The 24,488-nt window shown below is 46.6% G+C and overlaps 1 protein-coding gene across 4 annotated transcripts in view; it reads right to left on the reverse strand.

Moving 5' to 3' along the window:
- Window positions 1-2,934: 2,934 nt before the first annotated feature.
- Window positions 2,935-24,488, reverse strand: part of LOC127670400 (cytochrome P450 4F6) — a 29,884-nt gene continuing 8,330 nt past the window's right edge. For 3 of the 4 annotated variants that reach the window (XM_052164759.1, XM_052164757.1, XM_052164758.1), the window contains 11 exons: window positions 22,849-22,993; window positions 14,698-14,751; window positions 14,482-14,609; window positions 12,359-12,480; window positions 10,423-10,693; window positions 9,627-9,693; window positions 9,321-9,450; window positions 3,931-4,064; window positions 3,776-3,840; window positions 3,563-3,645; window positions 2,935-3,196 (listed from right to left, as the gene is read on the reverse strand). In XM_052164759.1, coding sequence (XP_052020719.1) covers window positions 3,019-3,196; window positions 3,563-3,645; window positions 3,776-3,840; window positions 3,931-4,064; window positions 9,321-9,450; window positions 9,627-9,693; window positions 10,423-10,693; window positions 12,359-12,480; window positions 14,482-14,609; window positions 14,698-14,751; window positions 22,849-22,993 — 1,377 coding nt within the window. In that variant the 3' untranslated portion in view covers window positions 2,935-3,018. Of the gene's footprint in view, window positions 3,197-3,562; window positions 3,646-3,732; window positions 3,841-3,930; window positions 4,065-9,320; window positions 9,451-9,626; window positions 9,694-10,422; window positions 10,694-12,358; window positions 12,481-14,481; window positions 14,610-14,697; window positions 14,752-22,848; window positions 22,994-24,488 lie in introns of those variants that run through there. The other variant, XM_052164760.1, reaches the window with a different exon arrangement.

Genomic DNA, 24,488 nt, shown 5'->3' on the forward strand with positions numbered 1-24,488 from the left:
ACAACCATGGCGGCGTACATAAAGCACATCTACTCCTAGCATGAAGGTGGCCTCGGGGTTTCCTATCACGTGCTCCTCAGCCCTCTGAGCCAGAGTCCTGGGGGTCACATGGGGAGACCCCACGGGTGGCATCCAGAGGAGAGATGTCCGTTTAACAGAGCTGCTGCTCAGGGTGGACAAGGCCCTAGCTCGGATCACATAGTCTTCCAAAACACCCTGAAACCTGTCGGGACTTACTCTGTGATTGGTCTCAGAAAGCAAGTGCTCAAAGAACCAACCCCCTAACAGCAGTGCTATGAGGAAAGGGGATGGCGGGAACGCCCCGGCTTCCGACACTGGTAGGATGTTATGAACAGCCTCACCACCCTCTCCCTGCCTCATTGCCTCCTCTGTTCAGTCAGCAAGAACATCAAGAGTCAGCCTCAGCAGGGTGGCATGTGCCCTTCCCAGAATCACCACTGCAGTCACACACACTGAATGCATGAAGACTACTCCTTTCTGCCAGCTGTTCTCCAACCGTCCTACAGGAGGCATATTCTCCACGGTCAGGAGACAAACAGGGTCCACGCTGGTTCTTCGAAGAACCTTCAAAGCCTGTCCAAAGCAGGAAATGAAACAGGGTAGCAAACGATGCATAGATTATGAAACAGTTTGCTCCATCATAAATCAAAGGATGGAGTATTTCCTAGTGAAAAGGAGTATTTTTCCCCACAGGGGATGGACAACCACACAGTGCGTGCTCAGTTGTACAAAGTGTGTGCCAGATATCCATAATGAAAAACCCCAAGGCACTGATGACAAAAATTCAAGGCCATCCAAATAAATAGAGAGATATACAATGTTCATAGAGAGGGTGACTTGACAACATTAAAACGCTTATTCTCTTCAAATTGACCCATTGATTTAAAAACGCCTTAAACAGGGCTGGAGAGACGGCTCTGCGGTTAAGAGTGCTGACTGCTCTTCTAAAGGTCCTGAGTTCAATTCCCAGCAACCACATGGAGGCTCACAACTAACTGTCCTGGGATCCGATGCCCTCTTCTGGTGTGTCTGAAAGGAGCAACTGTGTACTTACATACATAAAATAAATATATATTTTTAAAAATGTCTTAAACAAAAGTCGAACAGCATTCTTTGTAGACATCGTTGAGACAGGGTCTCACCATGTAGGTCAAAGTGGCATGGACCTGGCCACACCCACCTGCCTCTGCCTCTGAGTGCCAAGATTAAAGGGATGTACCACTATGTTCAGCTAGCTGATCATAAAATTTATGTGAAAACCCAAAAGGCACAAAACAGCCAAAAATTATATGAAAATAAAAATATAACTGAAAAAAAAAACCTTATTACCCCCTTCAAAACACAGTATAGCTTTATGGAAATCAAGGGGCTGGAGAGACGGTATATTGGGTTGGTCTGATGCTGCTTGTATTGTAATGTTAAATACTGGCCCCCTAAAGGCTGGTTGCTCCCAGAGCTGAGAGACTCAAGTGTCAAGTGGTGCTATGTGACCTGGCCTTCCAAGTTATTCCTGAATGGTGAATTAAAATGCTTACAGCCTAGAGCCGGGCAGAACTGAGACAGCTTGGGGTTACTGGGCTTAGGATCAGAGGAGAACCACAGGGTGTAGGGCGGGAAGGAGCGGAAGGCGGAGAGAGAAGACGCCATGGGGTAAGAACTTTAAAATGATGGCCATCAGGGCTAACCAACTGGAGCTAAGAGCAGCCCCGATGAAACATAGTAAGTAATAACTCGGGGTTATCTAAAGGAAAGCAGATTCTAATAACACAGAGGGTAGATAACAGCTTCAGTGCTGATAAAGGCGTATTATAAATTAAAGGTCGACCATGTCTTTTTTCTGGGAGTTGAATAATCAAAGGTGGGGTAGAAGTCCCTGCTTGCGGGATATATTTCCCACAGGACAGCTCGGCAGTTAAGAGCACTTGCTGCCACGGGAGAGGATGGGGTTCTATTCTCAGGACCACCGTGACAGCTTAAAATTGCCTGTAACTCTAGTTCCTGGGGATTCAATACCCTCTTCTGGACTGTACACACCTATACTTACGTATGAAACGCACATACAAACAAAACATTCAACACAAAATTATATATATATATATATGTATATAATTATACAAATATAAATACACACACACACACATATTGGAGACAGGGTCTCTCTACATAGTCCTGGCTGTCCTGGAACTTGCTATGTAGACCAAGCTAACCTTATTTCACAGAGACCCATGTGCCTCAGTTTCCTGAGTGTTAGGATTAAAGGCTTGTACCACTAGATCCGACAGAAATGGTGAGCGTTCTGTTTTTAGAGACAGGGTTTTCTGCATAGCCTTTGCTGTCTCGGAACTCACTTTGTGTACCAGCTCGGCCTCCAACTCAGAAACTCAATTTTAATGGTCTCCTGATGGGAGAATTTGAAAAGTCAAAGCCCAAAGTGGTTAGATAAGGGGAATTTGTGAGAGCCTCCTTCAGGAAGTAGGAGGCTCCAGGGACAACTGCACTACTGTTGAAAAGGCCAAAGGATCCTCGGAGCGTGTCAGTGGGGTTTCATGTAAATTTAGCTGCTTTATTCACCACAAGGCTTGAAAGCTATACAAAGCCATCCTCAGAGATTCGCCTCGCCTAAGGAACAATCTGCTTAAGACTTTACAACTATCCCTTCACATGAAACAGAAGGACAGAAGGATATAGCTCTAAATGTGATGGACTAGAATAAAGGTGGAAACATAGTGTATATAAGGGTTTGCCTCAATGACCACAGCCTCAAAAGTGCCGGAAAAACCTGCTCCCCTCTCCTGCTTGTGGCTCACAAGACAGTCTTCCAGTAAAAGTCTCATCAGCACGGCGACCCTCGGGGTCCACCCAGGAGGCAGTGAGGATCTGGTGATAAAATTCTGGTCGGGTGCTCACAATCACTCAAGGAACAGGAGGCAGTTCTGTTTATTCAGAGATATACCGAGGTAGGAGCGCGGGTGAAGAGGTCCCCAGGCAGCAGTGAGGTCATTGCTCGCCCGCGCTCAGAGGCTCCACCCGCAGCCACAGCCCGCCCTCCGCGCGCAGGATCAGCTCCGGCTTCCGGCGCGGCTCCTTGTCATCGGGCAGGACTCGGAAGCGCAGCAGCGTCAGCGCCAGCGCCACCTTCATCTCGTTCATGGCGAAAGTCTGTCCTATGCAGTTCCTGCGGGAGGACGGGGTGTGGGGACTCCGACTGCGCAGGGACCCAGCCAGGCATCCTCGGACTCAACCTGACCCGGTCCCCGCTGCGCACGGTCAGGAAGGCCAATGGGGCGCTGATGTGCCCCGGACCCTGCGTGGGCGTCCGCATTTGTGGGACCGAGCCTAGTCCCAGCGCCCAGTGCAGACCAGGGCATGATTCTGAGTATCGACCTCAGCCCTTGACCTTGCCACCGCGGACTCTGCAGACCTTTGCACATCACTCAGGCAAAGGTCGGGGAGGAGACACATAATCCTCATCCACCCAACTGTCCCCTGGTCTCACTGTCAGAACCAGAGTTCTCCCCTTCACCCAAGACCATTTCCTCACCTGGGCCCCGCCGAGAAGGGAATAAAAGCCAGAGGTGACCTCTTCTGTGGGTTTTCTGGGTCAAATCTGAAGGGGTCGTAGACCTGTAGGTCAGGAAAGACTAGGTTAGTGGGTCATGTCTCTTCCCCATCTCCATGATGGTAGCTCTGGTCTCCCTGGTAGGCTTGTACCTCTGCCCCGGGTCCCAGAGGTGGGGAAAGGGTAGGGTCACACCTCAGGGTCCGGCCAGACCGAAGGGTTGTGGTGAACCCCGAAGATGCTGATGACACAGATGTTGCCTGTGGAGTAAGGAGACAGTTAGCACAGGTCGACGTTGCTTCCGGGGACCACCATCCTACCCAGGCCCCTCCTCCCGCTGTTGAGGGCACCTTTGGGGATGACCCGGCCATCTGGCAGCACGACGTCCTGGGAACAGCAGCGGGAGATTAGTAAGACTGGGGGGTGCAGCCGCAGGCTCTCCTTGATGCACATGGTCAGGAAGGGCAGCCGGGCCAGGTCGTCCCTAAGGAAACCACCACACAATTGTCCAGGAGCAAAACAATGCCCCTTGGTCACTCAGTGAGACTGAGCCATAGTTCTGTACCTAAAATATTGTTTGTTCTTAAAAATATTAAAATTTTAAAGTTAGCCGGTCGGTTGTGGTGGTGGTGGTGGCGGCAGCAGCGGCACACGCCTGTAATCCCAGCACCCTGGGAGGCAGGGGCAGGCAGATTTCTGAGTTCGAGGCCAGCCTGGTCTACAGAGTGAGTTCCAGGACAGCCAGGGCTACACAGAGAAACCCTCACTCAAAAAACCAAAATAATAATAATAATAATAATAATAATAATAAAGTTATTAGTGGTCATGTGCCTGTGTCTGTGGAGGCCAGAAGAGGGTGGAATTAGAGGTGGTCGGGAGCTGCCTGAAAAACAGTAAGTTCTCTTAACTATGGGGCCAGCTCTCTAGCCCCTTTGTTTTGTTTTGTTAAATTCTCATGTTGGCCTTGAACTAGCTAGCTATGTAGTCAAGGATGACCTTTACCCTTGATCTTCTTGCTTCTACTTCCTAAGTGCCGGGACTCCAGATATGCTCAGGAACATGAGAAGTTATTATCTGGTAAAAATAAAGAGGGCACACACCTTTAATTCCAGCACTCGGGGAGGCAGAGGCAGGTGGGTCTCCTGAGTTCGAGGACACCTGGTCTATGTGAGTACCAGCACAGTGAGGATTAAGTAGGAAGCCAGGTCTCAAAAAAGAAAGGGGAGGGGAGGGAAGAGGAGAGGAGAGGGAAAGGGAGGGGAGGGGAACAGAGGAGAAGGGAGGGGAGGGGGAGGAGAGGAGAGCATGGTGGATCCCAGTTATAATTTCAGGACTTGAGATGCTGAGGCAGAAGAATTGTCATAAGGTGGACACCGACCAGGTCAGCAGAGTAATACTGTGTCAAGAAGGAAGAGGTGGGGGAGGTGACTAAAGAAAGGGGGGGACGCCAGGGAGTGGCGTCTCAATCCCAGCACTCGAGGCAGAGGCAGGTGGGCCTCTGAGCTGAAGGCCAGCCTGAGCGGAATGAGTTCCAGGGCAGCCAGGGCCACACACAGAGAAACCCTGCCTTGAAAAGGCAAAAGAAAAAAGGAAAGAAAAGGAGAAAGGGAGAAAGAGACCGGATTATAAGTTATCAGAGAAATGGACGTCTCTTGGTAGTGGAAGGGATGTCATGTTATGTGACATCTACTGCGGGCAAAAATTAACGAGGTCAGGAGAGCTAGTGAGTGGCTGAGGTGTGAGGCAGTAGAGGGTGCCTGTGCACTGATACTGAGGAGGTGGACAAGTCCAGAGGCTACCTGCAGTGGAGAGATGGCAGCCCGGGGACCCAGCACCAGCGTCCTTGACAAGGACGCCTGTACTGTGAACAGCAGTAAGCTAGGGCAGGGAGTGAGGCTCACACAGTGCTTCCCACTGTGCACAAAGCTGTGTGTGTGTGTGTGTGTGTGTGTGTGTCCCCGTCCGTCCATCCATCCGTTCCTAGCACTGAAAGAAAAAGCAGTAAATTAAGCGCTCTTAGACTAAGATCGTTCTTAAAACCAGGATGATTTCTATGCTCCTGAAGATGAAGAACCAGTTGCCGTACAAGCGTGAGAGGTGGAGTTCGGATCTCCAGTCAATCACAGCTGACGCAGAAGCAGATCAGACCAGACAAGCTGGCAGGACTCACCACACCAGCAAGCTCCTGTTCACTGAGAGATCCTGACTCAGCAAAGAATGTGCAGAAGAAAATCGAGGGAGACACTTGATGTCAACGTATGGCCTCCACACACATGCACATACACATGAACACATGTTTGTCTGCATACATACAAACACACAAGTCCACTCCCTACACACACCATACACATGTTTTTAAAAACTCTCAAACTGGAGAGATGGTTCAACAGTTAAACTTACTGCTCCTCTAAAGGATTGAATTTGATTCCCAGTAGTCATGCTAAGCAGCTCACAGGTGGTATAAGTCAAGTTCCAAGGAACTTGAACCTCTCTTCTGTCATCTGTGACACCCCCACCACACCCACCCACACCCACCACACATACACACATACACACACACACACACACACATACACACACACATACACACGCACGCATGCATGCACACACACGCATGCATGGACTTGTGTATGCACACATACACATGCACTTTCATGCACAAACACATGCACACATACATACACACACACAAATAGATGAAAATATATAAAAATTAAAAGTTAAATAACTGCTAGATGTATTGGTGCACACTTTTAATCTCACACAGAGGCAGGCAGTCTGAGACTACAGACTGAGTTCTGGGACAGCCTACATAGTGAGACCGTGTCTTAAAAACAAAAGATTAAAAATATTTTTAAAAAGAGTTCTTGTAAACCAGAAAAGAAAGCAAAGCATAGAGATGCCAAAGTTAGGAAAACAAAGTCATTTGACATGTCAAAGCAAAAGACATGCCTTGCAGATCGAAACATGATCGCCGTGTTCACATGTCTACACGGTGCTGCTCCTCCATACAGCACAGTGTGCCACAACTTCTCAGACTGTCCAACACTCTCACGTTTTACAACATGTACTGACGGAGACGCAAAGAAGTGAGCACTCTCTGGGTCTCTGGGTGGACGTGGGTGGCCCCAGAGCCACTAAGTTACAGAACTCAAAAAGCCCTTGAAGAAAATGAATGGTGTTTTATATGTGTATGTCTGGTGTGGTGGTGGTGGTGGTGGTGGTGGTGGTGGTGGTGGTGGTGGTGTGTGTGTGTGTGTGCCTGCAGAGGCCAGTGACATCACCAGACCCCTGGAGCTGGAGTTACAGGGGTCATGAGCCACCCAAAGTGGGTGCTAGGAACCAAATTCTGCTCCTCTACAAGAACAGCTCTTAACTGCTGAGTCACTTCCCCAACCCCAGCATAGATTCATAATGTCTCACTTCAGCAACTAGTCTTGGAATTTGTCCTACGCAGGTATTTATATGGGTTACAAAGGGTTGAAGTGCACAGATATTTCCTACATTGTGTTTGTTAGAGGAAAGGCCGGAGGGCCAACAGAATGGTTCCCAGGGTAAAGACACCTGCTGCCAAGACTGATAACTTCATTTTAATCACTGGGTCCCACAGGATAGAAATTGTACACATTGTCTTCTGAGTTCCACATATCCACTATAGTACATGTGTGTCCAGGTGCACATGCACACCACACACACACACACACACACACACACACACACACATATGTACGTGCATGCATGCACATGCACACTAAATAAATAAATATGAAATTTCAAAAAAGAGAAAAAGATTAGAAGCTAGGCAAATATCCTTCAAAGTGGGAATGTTTTGATACGTCATGATACATCCATTTAACAAGGTCCTATACAGTTCATCAAAAGGGAGCAATAGGAATCACTAGTTCTCTTACACAATGAACAGTAAATCAGCACAGAGATACTCAAGGGCAATTCAGCAATATTGTTCTCACTGAAAATATTCCTCTATGTGTCCTCAGTGGACTTCTGAACTGAATAACTGTGGAATGCCACACAGACCACAAAAAAAGGAACAGTTAGGCACGATGGCTACATACACATGTGTGTGGTTGCTACTGCCGAGGGAAGGCCTACAAGGCCATTTGACTGAAGGGCCAGAGACCGCCCAGGAGACTAGAGGAAAGCAAACATGGAGAAGCTGCAAGTCAAGCTACATACTCCAACTGTCCCCACTGCCCCGCCCCAGTGATCTTCAGCGCTGCATTCATGCCCTGGCCAAGCTCCCCAGGAGGCCCCTGGGCAACAGTGACACCACAGTGACGCACAAGGCCTACAAATGCATCGCCGTAGCCACTTCCGCCCACCGCCCAACTGCCCTAAAGACAGCCTTTCGCACATCTTTACGTTCATTTTGAGACAAGTATTACTTTGTAGCCCAGCTGCCTAGCGCTCAATATAATTTGGCAGTCCTCCCCCCACCCCCCACGCGGTGCCAAGATTCCAGCCTGAAGGATCAAACTGGCTTTCCCACTCTCTTCTGCCTTCCTAGAGTGGCTTCCAAAGGTCTTCAGCAGACACGCCTCTGGTTAAAAGCTCAAATGCTTAACAAGTCAAACACACTGTATTCCCAGCTCGAGTCTCACGAGGAGCGTCCCTGGTCCACACGTGTGCATGTCCTAAGTATCCAGGCATGTTACTCCCCCAAACTGTCTCAGGCATGCTTTCCTCCTGGGACAGCAGAGACGGCTCCTTCTGACTATCTCCTTCACTGTGCTATCAGGAAGCTTGGCTTCTAGCCAGGTGGTGGTGGCGCACGCCTGTAATCCCAGCACTCTGGGAGGCAGAGGCAGGCAAATTTCTGAGTCCGAGGCCAGCCTGGTCTACAGAGTGAGTTCCAGGACAGCCAGGGCTACACAGAGAAACCCTGTCTGGAAAAAAACAAATCTAAAAATCCCAAAACAAACAAACAAACAAACAAAAAACCAAGCTTGGCTTCTTCGTTTGGTTCCTGACTCTGCCTTCGTCAGTTTACATGAGCTGTAGACCGAAGCAGAATAATCACTCGAGCCCTTCACTTTGCCAGTGTGGGCAGGATAGCAAATATTCCATCACAAACCGGCCAACTTAAAAAATGCATCTAGGAATTGGCACGGTGACACAGTTTTATAATGCTGACACTCAAGAACAGGGCACGGGGATTGATCTGAGGCCAGCCTAGACTACACAGAGACAACCTTACTTCAAAACCTGCTACCACTTTATTTTGAGACAGGTGTTACGCCTTGTTGCCCAGGCTGGCCTTGAACTCAGCGGTGTGAACATGCTCCGTGAATGACGGGACATATAACTTTTACCCTTGGAGATCCTTGTGAATCCCCAGCACTGAGCGCAAGGTGTGAACTGACCAGAAGAGCGGAGATAAAGGAGGAGCTAAGGTCTCGGGGAGGAGACGCACGTTTAAGCAGAACATCGAAGCATCGAGGGCAGTTTTGAATTTGTGCTGGTGGCATCTGCTCTCCTCACACTGTCACTAATTTTTCAAGCAGCAATGTAGGGAAGATTTCCCCAGTCTACAGAGCCTACGGGTGATTTGTAAAAGTCTGCTCATGTTGCTTAGCCAGGTTGCGGCATACGGCCTTTCTCTTTCTGGCCGGGCTGGGTATCTCCCTCTGAGCTCAGGGACCAGGATCAACAAAAAGAACTTCTCTCCCCATCTGGGGGGCAAAGAGGCAAACAGAAGGACCACAGGATCTGGGCTCACCATTCGATCTCCACAGGCTCTCGGTCCCTCAGCAGCTCCCGTACCTCCTGCCGGCAGCGCTCCTGGTATTCCGGGTGCCTCGCCAGGTTGTACAGGATCCAGGAGAGCGCACTGGCCGTGGTGTCATGGCCTGAGGGACAGACAGGAAGGCTGTGTCTCTGGGCTGCTTCAGCATCACAAGCCGGACAGTGAGGTCCCCAGGAAGGATGGGGAAGGAAGGGGTGGAGGGAAGGAATGTCCCCCAATGGATGAGCTGGGGACTAACAGTTTCCCACCCTTTCGTTAGCCCTACACAGGGACCCTCACCTCCAAACATGAAGGTGTCGGCCTCTGCTCGGATGTCCTCATCCGATAGCCCCTTACCATGTTCATCCTGTACACAAAGCAAGACTGCAACTCATACAGTGTCTGAGCGCTCCTGAGTCTGTCTTTCCACAAGTTCTGACACCCCCTGCACACTCAGGGGCCCCCATGTGTCATCCTCACAGCCTGCCTCACAGTTTCCGCCATGGTTTTCTGCTGTTCTTTGCTTCTTCTACTGGGCTGGCTGGTTTTGTGTGTCAACTTGATACAGGCTGGAGTTATCACAGAGAAAGGAGCTTCACTTGGGGAAGTGCCTCCATGAGATCCAACTATGGGGCATTTTCTCAATTAGTGATCAAGGGGGAAGGGCCCCTTGTGGGTGGTGCCATCCCTGGGCTGGTGCTCTTGGGTTCTATAAGAAAGCAGGCTGAGCAAGTCAGGGGAAGCAAGCCAGTAAGAAACACCCCCCACCCACCCATGGCCTCTGCATCAGCTCCTGCTTCCTGACCTGCTTGAGTTCCAGTCCTGACTTCCTTTAGTGATGAACAGCAGTGTGGAAGTATAAGGTCAATAAACCCTTTCCTCCCCAACTTGCTTCTTGGTCATGATGTTTGTGCAGGAATAGAAACCCTGACTAAGACATCTACACAGCATTCAGCAGAGCCCCTCTAAAACTTATCTCTAACCCTCCATTTTACAGTCACCGTCTGTGTCTCACTAGAACTCTTAAGATTAAGTTCAACTCCTATCTAATGTTGAACATTGAGATCCATGTGACCTAGTTCCCAGAAAAACCCACCTTGGCCAGCAAGAGAACATCAATAAAGTCTAAAGTTTTAGTCTTAGCCTTGGCCTTTAGGAATTCATCAACACCCTGGGTTTTGAGGGTGCTGCGTCTCTCCCTGATGACAGCATCTGTGAAGCTATGCACCAGGTCGCAGGCCTTGCGGAAGCGCCGCCCATCAGCAGTGAGGTAGTACAGGAAGTCCGCGTAGAGGAAGGGCTGGCGGTGCCGTTTCACTACAAGGGAGGTGAGCGCCTGGATCGCAGCAATGTATTCACTGTCAGCCCTGCAGGGCAGGCGAGAGATAAAGCAGAGTCTTAGAACGCGTGAAACCCCAGAAGATCCCCAGGCAAAGATGCAGGACTAAAACACCTCACCCATCAAAAGTGCCCTCCGAGAGGACTTCTCTCTGCCTCTCCCTCCTTATGAGCCCAGGGCCCCGATCCCAGGTGGACTTGGGCAGTGCTCTCAGCTTGCTTTCACTCAACATCTGCTTCTGCGGTTCCTCCTTGATTTGTTGCAGATGTGCCGTTTTCGGCACCGCGCTCAGATCTTTCCCTCTCTGGATCCTAAGTTGTATATTCTACCTGACTGTCAGTCCTCTAAAGAGTTGGTATCCACATTCAACTGTGACTTGAATACTCTCATCTTCTTAGATACCTAGGGCTGCCTGGGAAACTCAAGGGACGTTCACATCCGTCTGGCTGATCGCTCAGCATCCTTGACATCGACCTGGACATGGTGTTTGTGCTACAAACTCAATACTCAGGAAAAGGAGACAGGAGGATCGACTGTGAACCTCCAGGCCCTCCTGGGCTGTGTAGTTAGATCCTTTCTAAAAATTAAAAGTTCCATGGTTTTGTTTTGTTTTTATTTTTTCGAGACAAGGTTTCTCTATAGCCCTGGCCATCCTGGAATTGACTTTGTAGACCAGGCTGGCCTCAAACTCAGAGATTCTCTTGCCTCCTGTGTACTGGGTAATTAAAGGCATCTACCACTACCACCTGGCAATGCTCAATATTTTTTAATTAATTATTTCTACTTTTGATCATATTCTTTCCCTTCCTCTAATTCTTTCTTGAGCCTCCCCACCCGCCCAACTTTGTTTTATTCTCTCTTAAGAAAAATGAAACAAAAGGACACACAGGCACAAAAATAGAGTCTGATTTATACTGACCTACTGCAACTCCGGAGCATGCGTCCTTCGTTGGAGTGTGGTAGATATACCCAATGCCACTCCATTGAAGAAAACAGTTTCCCTTTCCCAGAAGGTACCAATTGAAATAGCTCTTTGGCTCTGGGCGGGACTGGGTGCCCACGCCCCCTTCTTCTACCGGGATTAGTAACAGTCAATCTTGATTATCTTTGTTTGCTCAAGACACACTTAGGAGTTTGATGAAGCAAACGTCTACTTGTGTCTGTGGGGTTATTTCAGACACGACTGACCGAGTGGGTAAAGGCCTACCAGGCATATGGCCCGCCATATTGCATTGGGTGGGGATTCACGCAGGTAACAGGGGAAGGAGGTGAAATGTTGGTTCCAAGCACAGGCAACCTTTACTCTACTTCTTTGCCATTACAGTGGAGGTGCCCTGTCACACTCTTCCATACAAGGAAGGACTGAAACCCCTGACACCAGAAGCTCAGACAAGCTCTTCTCCCTTAAGCCGTATTGCTCAGATATTTTGTCTCAACAGTAAAACAAATCAAAAACACAAAAAACTACCACCCACCTCAACCTCATTTCCAAGATGTTGTTCAAACTGCCTGTTAAATGATACTGCTCATCTACAATTCCCACAATCCCCCTCCCAGGAAGGACCACACTTTCTCTTCTCACTGGCCTTAGCTGTCAGTTATAGGCCTCCTGTTCTTCTGGCCAGTCAGTCTCCTCAGCCTCCTCCCATGGTCCAGGACTCAGGTTCCCAGGCAAAGACAGAGAGAGACTCACTCCTGGCAGTTGCTGTCAACGCTGAAGATGCATTTCTGCAGACTGTCCAAGGTCATCAGGCTGATGTGTTCAAACATGTCCAGACGGGCAGTGCCCTCGGAGGCCAGACGCTGCCACTTGGCCTGGCCAGAGAAGTGGCGTGAGATTGGGCGGAGTCGGGTCTTCTTTGCACCACTGCACTCCAAACACCAGAATAGTCTCCTAACCCTGCTCAAAGCCAGCCTTCTGGTGCTCTGCCCCAAGCACTGCACCCGGGGTGGGCCAGATGTGGGTGAGCACAGAGGTGCTATCATAGGAGTCTGACGTGCAAGGCCGGGAGGCAGGAGCCCTGGGTTCAAGTCCACCTTCTGCCTTCAGCTCACCATCTTCTTCTCAGTTCCACCTCTTAAACCTTTAGTAATAACTAAGCTGACCTGATGTTTTGCTCCACAGCCATACTTAAATATTTGCTTCACTGCTTAGATTTACACTTACTTACACACTGCTTACTCTCTTTTACTGCTGGTGAATTCTGACACACTCTCGGACCTCGCTGACCCTCAGTTTCTGCTTACTCTGACATTGTCTCTCTGTGTCTGTCTCTGTCTCTCTCAGTGTGTCTCCATTTCTCTGTCTCTCTGTTTCTGTCTCTCTCTCTGTCTCTGTCTCTCTCTGTCTCTCTCCCAGGCCTCTCCATGCTAGGAAACCCAGACTCTCTCAAGGAAGATAAAAAGCCAGGATGGATCTAGCTGGTCCACCAAATCCAGTGATGTGGACCAAACTCAGCAAGAAAAACTTTTTTTCTTAGCTAGTCTTCGTGTTGTATGCCGTTAATCTCATCAGGGTCAGGTGGACCTGTGAGTTGGAGGCTACCCTGGTCTACATTGTCATTGCGTCATAGTGAGTTCCAGGACAAACAAGACAACAAAAGAACAACAACAACAACCCCTTTCTTTTGTTTTTAACGGTGGATAGGAGCCAGGGCTTGTGCATGCTAAGCAGGCTCTCTAGCGCCAAGCTATACCCAAGACCTTGTTTGTTTGAGACAGGGTCTCGTTGTGTAGACATGAACCTACTGTATTTCCGTGCCATCCGCCAAGTGTGGGGATCAAAGGCACCGCTCTCCATGCAGAGCTCAAGGCACGTGAGTTTAAAGTGGTGTGCTGTGTAGACCGAGCTACTGCACAGCAGACAACATTAATGTGTGCTGACTCTCCACAGCTTCTGTGATCAAGAACAGAAACAGATCCTTCTGAGCCCCCCACCCCCGCTGTATGCTAGGAGCATGGCTCCATGGTGTTATCTCTTCCGTGCTTTAAGTACAGATTTTTTTTAAAGATTTATTTATTATTATATGTAAGTATACTGTAACTGTCTTCAGACACACCAGAAGAGGGAGTTGGATCTCATTAAGGATGGTTGTGAGCCACCATGTGGTTGCTGGGATTTGAACTCAGGACCTTTGGAAGAGCAGTCAGTGATCTTAACCACTAAGCCGTTTCACCAGCCCCTTAAGTACAGATTATTATTCCCACTTTACAGACAGAAAATTGCTGAGTGGTGGTGGCACATGCCTTTAATACTAACACTTGGGAGGCAGAAACGGGAAAATCTCTAAATTCGAGGCCAACCTGGTCTATAAAGCAAGGTACAAGACAGCCAGGACTACACAGAGAAACTCTGTCTCAAAAAAAAAAAAAAAAGTGAAAGGCAGACAGACAGACAGACAGACAGAAGGAAAGAAAGTAAGTAAGAAAGAAAAAGCCGGGTGGTGGTGGCGCACACCTGTAATCCCAGCACTCTGGGAAGCAGAGGCAGGCGGATTTCTGAGTTCGAGGCCAGCCTGGTCTACAGAGTGAGTTCCAGGACAGCCAGGGCTACACAGAGAAAGCCTGTCTCAAAAAAAAAAAAAAAAAAAAAAACAAACAAACAAACAAACCAAATAAAAACATCAACAACAAAAAACAAAACAAAAAAAAATAGAAAAAAAAGAAGAAAGAAAGGAAGGAAGGAAGAAAGAAAGAAAGAAAAACTAAGGCGTGGAGAGGAAAACTTGTGGTCCCAAAGGCATCTTAGCAGACCCACACCGCAGATTACATCCTTTTCTATAAGGCTCCAGCGAGGCCCTGTGTTCCAGAACTCACATGCATGATGTCCACACTCCAGTTAAAAATCTTCACATAGGACTTCAGGATGTCAAAGTGGAAGGCGGGCGTCAGCAGACGGCGGTGGCGGCTCCACTTGTCCCCAGCACTCATCAGGAGCCCATCCCCTGGGAGGGCAGCCATGACAATAGGCAAGGGTAGTGACCTCCCTTAACCCTCCAGGGAGTCCAGTGACTCTGGCTTTCAGATACTCACCCAGCCAGGGTCTCAGGAAGCCATAGAGAGTCATTTCCTTGGGCGCGACAGCAGCTGATACGCGGGAGGACAATCAGGGGCCAAGGAAAAGGCAGACAACGGACTTTAGGAGGGACAGAGACCCTCAGCCACCTCAGCCATGGTTGTGCACCTCCCCCCTCCAAACTCAGCATGACAAGGAGGGTACAGAGACATAGAAAGCAGGGATAAGTGAGGGTGGGGGTGGGGTGGGAGGGTGGGAGTGGGGTGGGAGGGTGGGACCGGAAGGGACCAGACCAGGCTGCAGCAGCAGGTAGAGAAAAGGTCAGTTACCACTGCGCACACACCCCATCATGCCTTTGTGGGGATCCCACCACCGCCCGACTTTGTCCAACACACCTTCCACATCTGAACCCAGCAGAACGCTCTACAGGCCCTGCCAGAGACCGAGGATACAGGGTCTGTGGCAACTCTCTGATCTCACCTGACACATCCCGAGACATATGACATGTATTATCATGGCCTGTCACGGACACACAACACACATGGTCTTCCTTACTGTCCCAAAATTGTCTGTCATGAACATTTGGCAGTCTGGTATGATCAAATTGTTCCCTTCAGATACATCCCAGACAAGATCTAAATATGGTCCGATTAATGTCTCAAATGTGATGTAGATTGTACTGGCTGGTTTTGTGTGTCAACTTGACACAGGCTGAAGTTATCGCAGAGAAAGGAGCTTCAGTTGGGGAAGTGCCTCCATGAGATCCAGCTGTGGGACATTTTCTCAATCAGTGATCAACGGGGGAGGGCCCCTTGTGGGTGGTGCCATCCCTGGGCTTGGCAGTCTTGGGTTCTATAAGAGAGCAGGCTGAGCAAGCCATGGGAAGCAAGCCAGTAAGAAACATCCCTCCATGGCCTCTGCATCAGCTCCTGCTTCCTGACCTGCTTGAGTTCCAGTCCTGACTTCCTTTAGTGATGAACAGCAATGTGGGGTGTGTAAGCTCAATAAACTTTCCCTCCCCAACTTGTTTCTTGGTCATGATGTTTGTGCAGGAATAGAAATCCTGACTAAGACATAGATATATCCCAGACATTTCTTATCTCCTGCCACCTACAATAGCATTCTGGCAAGATGGAGAATTCTTGAGCGAGGCACCCTTGGCTGAGGAAGGCACAGGACATGTGACAGAACTCCTTATTATTTGTTTTTCCAAACCATTTAAATACTGGGATTTGAAGCAGGAGGGCGAATTTGGAGGAAGAGTGTGCCGAGAGTCACAGGGGATGCTAGATGGATCCAGCTGTGTCTCATTGAGCCTGGGGCCGGAGGAGGGCAGGAGCAGATCTAATTGGTGCTCACGTAGGGGCAGTGCCTGTGGTATCTTTGAGATTGGGGAGTCCTTGGCCCTCAGCACTTGACACATCCAAGGAGACTCCTGAACCCTGCTGTACAGTAACGGAGAAGCACAGGATACGGTAAGAAGAAGAAGAGCGGTATCGATACCGCGAACCTCCGGGTAAGCTCTGACTGCACGGCTGAGCTCTGGGATGCCAGTCTCTTGTTCCTCCATCATCATCTCCCCTGCCGACCCCCCCTCTATAAATGTGCTGGTTGGAGCCAAGATGTAAGGCCGTTGTTGTTTTAGAACGTCAGAACTCTGTCAACTCAGATCATAGGCTCTCTGAGTAAAGCACAATTTAAAGATTAAATTAGAATTCCCTGTCACTGGCATTCTCGATGATAGGCAGTATGAAGCTCAGTACTCTGGTTCACTCTCTGGTACCTCTGCCTGAATGTTTTTCAGACTCTCCAGTTCGTCACTGACTTACCAAAGAGTCTCAGAGACTGCCTAGGCCTGGGATCCTGCGCTCACTTGAAGACCTTCATTGTCCCAGCTCCTGACACTCCTTGTCACTTTTCAAAAGTAACTTGAAGTTCTATATTTCCAGTTTTGTTCCTGGGTTACAACTCGTTTGGCTTCTAGGTTTTTTTTTTGTTGTTGTTGTTGTCGTCATCGTTTTGTTTGTTTGATTGGTTGGTTGGTTGATTTTGGGAGACAGGGTTTCTCTGTGTAGCTTGGCTGTCCTGGAACTCACTCTGTAGACCAGGCTAGCCTCAGATTCAGAGATCCGCCTGCCTCTGCCTCCTGAGTGCTGGGATTACAGGCGTGCCCACCACTGTCCAGCTTGGCTTCAGCTTCAAAGGGTGTCGTAGTGCGGTTGTTTTCTTTCTTCTGGATTATGGCACACGAGGCATCTGGTTAAAGGTACTGCTCTTCTATTCTGTCCTGTCCTGCCCTGTCCTGTCTGTCCTGTTCTGTTCTGTTGTTTTGACCTAGTTCACAATTGTGTCTGGGAAGTTGGGTGTAATATATGCCATTCCTGGTGGCCACCACTTAGGGGGAAATATCCTGACAACTGTCCTGATCAAGTTCACTATCTGATAAGAAAAAGAAAAGGATATGTTACTATAAAAGTTTTGGCCACTGTATGCCTTACACTATGGGGTGAGGTTGTGGGGGCCATTAGATGTTCCTCTATCATATTATTTTAAAATTATGGCTTTTAGTCAATAATCTGGAAGCTAGGGAAAGATATTACCTTAATTACTCTTAAATTACTCCATTTAAGAGTGCACTCTGAATTAATGGAATGTTTTTAAATTTTATTTTCTTTATTTCTAGTGTGTGTGTGTGTGTGTGTGTGTGTGTGTGTGTGTGCCATGGTAGTCATGTGGAGGTCAGAGGACAAATTTGTACAGTCACTTCTGTCATTTCCTCCTAGTGGATTCCAGAGATTGAACTAGGTCATCAGGCTTGCCTTATAAGTGCTTTTAATTGCTGAGTCATGTCACTAGTCCTAATATGATTGTTTTTATGTATCATTACCTATCTGTAACAGTTTGCAACAAAATTTCATCTGGCCTTAAAGCTCTTGACTATGAATGAGTGGTAGATTTACAGTCTCTACCTTTTAATTGTTTGGTAAAAGGCCAGATATTTGCTCTCTCCCACAGTTTTCAGGGTAACAGATGTCTTTTGTAGCTCTTACTGGAACTGCTGGGTTGGCATAACGATTTTGGTTCCCTCTCTTATGCCTTCTTGTTTATACACTGAGTTCCTACATGAGATCATTGAAGGCTTTGTTAGCTTGCCAGCCTTTGCTGGAATGTAAGATTCCGTAACCTCAAACATTAGTGAAACAAAGGAAAAATGTGTAAAACATAATTTTTTAAAAATCTAAGCAGCAATGAATTCTGTTTCGGTCTTGCACAGATAGGAATTTTACAGTTCAGTAAAATGTGGGTGAGCAATATTAATCTGTTATATTATGTCATAAATGTAATTTTCATGGAATATTCGCTTAAGAGACTGATGTATTTGTTTGTCGGGAGCCATAATGGGACAAGCTAATATACTAGCAGGTGATCATCCTGAAATAGCCTGCTTCCGATTATTATATAATCTGCGACAGGTGAGCTCTCATTCAGCAAGGCTGTGGGGGACTAATTTTAGGAAAGATTCCTGCTATTAATATGCCTTTCCTGTTATTATTAAACATATATAATAATCAATACGTAATAGCACACCCCTTTGGAGCAGATCTCTGCAGATCCATGAAGATGTACTGTCTTATAGTGATGCTATGTAGACAAATAGGTGACTTAAGTTTTAATGATGATCTTATAAGAATTCCAGCCAGGCGGTGGTGGTGGTGCACGCCTGTAATCCCAACACTCTGGGAGGCAGAGGCAGGCGAATTTCTGAGTTTGAGGCCAGCCTGGTCTACAGAGTGAGTTCCAGAACAGCCAGGGCTACACAGAAAAACTCTCTCTGGAAAAAACCAAATCCAAACAAACAAAGAATTCCTAAAATCATATCTGTGATTATTAAGCTCTTTTATACTGGGACTGCTACTAGGACCTTTTCTGATAGTCCAAACTGCAATGAGAACTCTGCCAGTCTCCCAAGTGTCACAAGTTAATTGCTCTTAGATGGCAATCAGACTTTCTCCTACTCAGAGCACATTCCAAGAGGTTGTAAAACAATTAACCAAAGGTCATTAAAAGGGAACTAATGATTTATTATGGGTGCTAGGACAGAAGATAAAATATTGACTAGGTTTATCTATACAAAACTTCACTTATAACTTAGTTATGGTTTTAAACTTTCTATGAACCTGTAGAGAAGACAAATGATAGATGTTACTATCTAGATAATTACTCCTCATGGATGTGCATGTAAACATTCTCTGTTGTAAACTTCTATTTCAACTTATGACTTGGTATTTTGGGTGAACTTGTGATGAACTTTGTAACATGTGATCATGTATTCTGAAAAATGTATAAGTACTAAGGACAAAGACATGAAGAGGAATTAGAGTAGAAATTTTTCCCTTTCCCCAGTTAGAGTAGAATTTTTGCCTTTCCCCTCTTAGGAGAATTTTTCCCTTTCTCCACTTAGGATCTTTCCACTTTTCCCTCTTAGATAGCTTTCATAGGAAACCTTTTACAACTTAGTAATAAACTCATTAACCACTTCTCTAAGTGTCCCACTTTTCCCCCCAGCGAATTTCCCCCTCCCTTGCCTCAAGAAGAAACAAGGAGAGTAGCTGGGCAGTAGTAGTAGTAGTAGTAGTAGTAGTAGTAGTGCCTTTAATCCCAGCACTTGGGAGGCAGAGGCAGGTGGATTTCTTAGTTCGAGGCCAGCCTGGTCTACAGAGTGAGTTCCAGGACAGCCAGGATTATACAGAGAAACCCTGTCTCGAATAAAAATTAAAAATAAATAAAGAAAGAAAGAAACAAGAAGAGAGAAACCCTCCTCTGGGGCTAGCTCCAGCATTTGTTTTTTGTATTGCAGGGTCTCAGGATATGAAGAATTAAAGTCAAAACAAACAAACACACAAACAAACATAAATACAAAAAACAATTTAGCAGGAGAAATGTAAGATCAGAGCAAGTCACATAGGGGTTTTAGAAAAGAATGTTTGTTTGTTTGTTTGTTATTTTGTTTTCTCTGTATAGCTTGGCTACGCTGAAATCCACTTTGTGGACCAGACTGGCCTGGAACTCTGAGATCTGCCTGCCTCTGTCCCCTGAGTAAAGTGCCACCACTGCCAGACTGAAAAGAATCTTCTTTAAAGATAGTAATTATGGTGATTGAAGGCAATTAAAATCCCTAAGGTCAAAATTCAGTAGGCTAATGTACAACTAAAATCTAGTTCTCTGGTTAAATCAATGAGGTTCTCTTAAGATATTGATCTGTTCTTGGTAACATTTACAAAACCAACTTAAAAAAAAAAAACATTTCTGTATAATGAAAGCATGCTTTCTGTTAACTTTGTCCCGCTTTTGACTACTTAAAAAACCGAGTCCTTCAAATTGTAGACAATAAAAACAAAACTCAGCTTCTAAAAAAAAAAAAAAAAAAAAAAAAACCGAGTCCTGACAAACTCAAGGTTTATTTAAGGATCTATTTACAACTTTTTTTTAAAAAAAAAGATTATTTGCTTTTATTTTTACTTGTGTGCGTTTGTATGCTGCATGTGCAGGTGTTCACAGAGGCCAGAGGAAGGTATCAGGTCCCTTGGATCTGGAGTTACGGGTGGTTGTGAGGTGCCTCATGTGGGTGCTGGGAACTGAACTCAGGTCCTCTGCAAGAGCAGGGAATGCTCTTCACCACTAAGTCAGTTCCCCAACCTCCTCTTTTCAACTTCATAAGTAAGTTTAGTTTAAGCTGGGTCCAGTTGCCAATTTTATTTTGCTGATTGCTAAGCATTTTGCAAAAACTCTAACCAGGGATATTCTAATTATTTTGTTTTCCACAGTTCTAGCCTGTCTCTATAAAATTTATAATCAGGGGCTAGAGTGTAATTCAGATGATAAACTGTCTGTCTGGTATGCATGGAGCTCAAGGTCCAATCCGAAAACCACATACAGCAAGTGGGGCTGTGTACACTTGTAATCCTAGCATTCCAGAGATGAATGTAGAAGGATCAGGAACTCAAGGTTATTTTTGTTACATAGCAAAACTGGGGGCAGCTAGGATGTCCGAGAAACTGTCTAAATAAAACAGATTTACAACCACTTTTAACAAATGGTTCTAATTTATTACTTATTATTAAACTAGTATTCTTTAAATATTTACTTCTATTGGTTGTATTTTTAATTCTCACTAAACTGTGCTGTCAGTTGATATCTTGCAGAAGTAAAATTCCCAATAAAAGAAACTAAGGGGGGGGGGGGCTGGCTGAAGAGATGGCTCAGTAGTTAAAAGCACTGTCTGCTCTACCAGAGGTCCTGAGTTCAAGTCCCAGAAACCACCTGGTAGCTCACAACCATCTGTAATAGGATCCAGTGCTCTCTTCTGATGTGTCTGAAGACAGCAACAGTATACTCAGATACATAAAATAAATAAATCTTTAAAAATAAATAAATAAAAGAAACCAAGCAGTTCTTTAAAAGGTGCTTGAGACAGGACACCATCTACAGCAAACGAAGTTGAATTTACAAATGGGCTTCTGGTGGAATGTCAGCCCCTCCATCCCAGTGGTTCCCAACCTTCCTAACACTGCAACCCCTTAATATGGTTCCTAATGTTGTGGTGACCCCCAACCATAAAACTATTTTTGTTGCTACTTCATAACTGTAATACTGCTGCTGTTGTGAGTCATAATGTCATATGATTAGCAACCTCTGTTGCATGTCTTTTAGTCAGTTACAACTGGCCATAACTGGTTTTGTTGACACTAACTCCTTGACATTTGTCACTTAACTGCCTCAAAAACTGTGTGATCGGATCAAGCCAACTGGGACAGATCCCTTCCAGTGATGAAGGACAACTGGAACCAAAGCACCAGATGGTTAATCAGAAGTGGTCTCACGAAACCAAATCAAAACAAACAAGAAAATTTGGTCAAAGAAAAAAGGCTGCCGAAATAAAAATAAGTCTGCGTTGGGCATGATGGTCCAGGCTTGTAATCCAAACACTTGAGAGGTTAACAAGGACCGTGATTGTGAGGCTTCCCAGGGAGGCCTGTCTCAAACTCAACAAGAAAAAAATGGAATCACTTGTGCCAGTTCTTCCAAAATTCATCGGTGAAGTGGTGATTGTTTTGTAAATGATTCTCAGGGATGGAAAAGTTGCTCACAAGTTGGGAACTTGCTTGTTCTTGTAGTGGGCATGGGTCTGATTCCATGTGATTCATAACCACATGTTTTTCAGTTTTGGGGGATCTGACACCCTGTTATGGTCTCCAGAGGTACCTACACATACGTGGTGCACAAATATCCATGCAGGTATGTACACACAAGTGCACACGTGCGCGCGCGCGCACGCACACACACACACACACACACACACACACATTAAATAAGTGCTTTAAAAATTATTTTTGGAGACAGGGTCTTTTGTTCTCTCTTTACACAGCCTTGGATGGCCTATGTAGATCAGGCTGTGGCGGTAAGAGACTCACCCCTCTGGAACCAAGGTCCCAAATAAACCTTTCTCTCTGTAGGTGGTCTTGGTCACAGTGTTTTATCACAAGAAAAGTAACTAGCCACACATATTAAACTAGCACTTCTCAGGTCACAAGTTCTCTGAATGAAGGGCAACTTGTGGAAGCAACGTCTGTCTGCAACTGGCATTTGCACCAATGGGAATCGGCTTCAGGATTCCAGTGACTTATTTATTATTATTATTATTATTATTATTATTATTATTATTATTTTAGTTTTTTGGATTTGTTTTTTTCGAGACAGGGTTTCTCTGTGTAGCCCTGGCTGTCCTGGAACTCACTCTGTAGACCAGGCTGTCCTCAAACTCAGAAATTCACCTGCCTCTGCCTCCCAGAGTGCTGGGATTACGGGCGTGCGCCACATCGCTTGGCTACAACCTAAGGTCTTATACGAGGCAGGCAAGTGCTCTATTTCTGAGCAATACCCCCAGACAATGGGTTCCCCTTTTCTGATTAGATTGGGCTTCCTTCTCTCACAACCCAAACAGACCTCAGCACTATGGGAGAGCCAAGCATTGTCCAGTGTCATCCAGAAGATTGGAGACAGGGTCACGACATCTGTCCTATGGCTTCATCCCCTGCTCGGTTTGGCCTGTGTAGCTGTGAGGAGGACTCGGAGAAGAAGCGGGCCCGAGAGCAGTGTCTGAGAGATACCTGAGGCTTGCAGCACGGGAGCGATGAAGTTGGGATGAATGAGCCGCAGGACCGGGTACACGGGTCCAACCCAGGACAGGTGGACATCACGGAAGGAGTGGCCCAGGCGTGCTATGAACTGCATGCCTTCCTCACTGTTCTTCATCTGGAAAAGGAGAAATCTGCCGCTAGCCCCGGAAAGGTGTCCTCCCGCCCTGCCAGCCCCTCCCCTCCTCTCTCACCCCATCTACTGATCGGTAATTGGTGGTTCTTGCCGAGCCACAGCCGGGCCAGTCACGTGTCCCTGGCTGTGTTCGTGTTTCTATCTACCTGCCCCTCGCCCTCTTCATCTGTGTGTTTCTTGCCTTAAACAGTGGTTTGATGAATAAATAGGAAAATATACACAGATGATTTGTAGATGTGACACTTGATAGACAATATAGATGGACGACACAAAGATATAGGACAGACAAATGATAAAGGGCTAAGGTGAATTAGCTAGAACCGAACTTTAGATAACGTATATGTGGGAAATTTTTGAATGGAGCCCAAAAGTTTAAGAAACATGCCCAAGAATTGAAAAATTGAATCACATGAAGTTCAAGAGCTCTGTAGAGCAAAAGATACTACCAACATAGTGGAGAGATGCTGCACAGAACTTGATAAAGTATTGGCCAGCTATATATAAGACAAGGAGTTAATATCTCGAAAAATAAGATGGGAAAAATGGGGACCAACAAAAGGGGCAGGTCTTAAATAAGATGCAAAAGGAAATGTAATGCCTATAAATATGTTAAAGTATTTTTAAATGTACCTATCCATTAAAGAAAAACTAATTAAACGTACTTTAAGATTCTACCTCAACCTCATCATAACGGCTACCATCAAAAACAATTGACTGGGGTTGGAGAGGCGGTTGAGTGGTTGAGAGTTCTGGATGCTCTCCCAGAGCACCTGGGTTCCATTCCCAGCACCCTCATGGCAGGTCACAACTGTCTGTGGAGGAATGTTCTGTTCCAGCCTCTGAGGTAGTGCGCACATGCGCACAGACAGAACACATATATGCTGGTGGGAATGTAGGGACAAAGGGACTTTTACCTAGTACTGTAGTGGATACAATGCATAAACTAAGCATCTACTGTGTAAATCAGTATGGAGGCCTCTCCAAGAAATTAGAAATACAAGTACTGCATGGCAAAGCTGTATCACTCCTTGGTAGACACCCAAAGGGCTCTCCGCTCTATTACACAGGTACTTGCCTGTCCATGTTTATGTCTGGTCTTTTCACAGTAGCAAGGAAATGGAATCAGCTAAGATGTTTATCCATGGACAAATGGCTAACGAAAATATGAGATACAAACAGTCAAATTTTGTTCAGCTACAATGAACAAAAGCCTAGAAGTGGATGGGATTGAGAAACGCTGTGTTAGGTAAAGTAGCCCAGACTCAGACAGACCAACACAGGATCTTCTCTGTGGATCCTAGCCTCTAACTGTTAAATTCCCGTGCTTAGATGAAAGTGGGAAGATGTGGGTAACCAGGCTGGGAAACCAGAAAGAAGCCCATGAGACCTAAAAACGAAAAGGCTTTAATGTCGGGAATGGAAAAGACAGTGGGACAAACGGAAAGGGGGTGATAGGGGAAAGAGGGCCGGGAGAAGA

The sequence above is a fragment of the Apodemus sylvaticus genome, chromosome 20 (assembly GCF_947179515.1).
Source record: "Apodemus sylvaticus chromosome 20, mApoSyl1.1, whole genome shotgun sequence".
In the NCBI taxonomy this organism is placed as follows: domain Eukaryota; kingdom Metazoa; phylum Chordata; class Mammalia; order Rodentia; family Muridae; genus Apodemus; species Apodemus sylvaticus.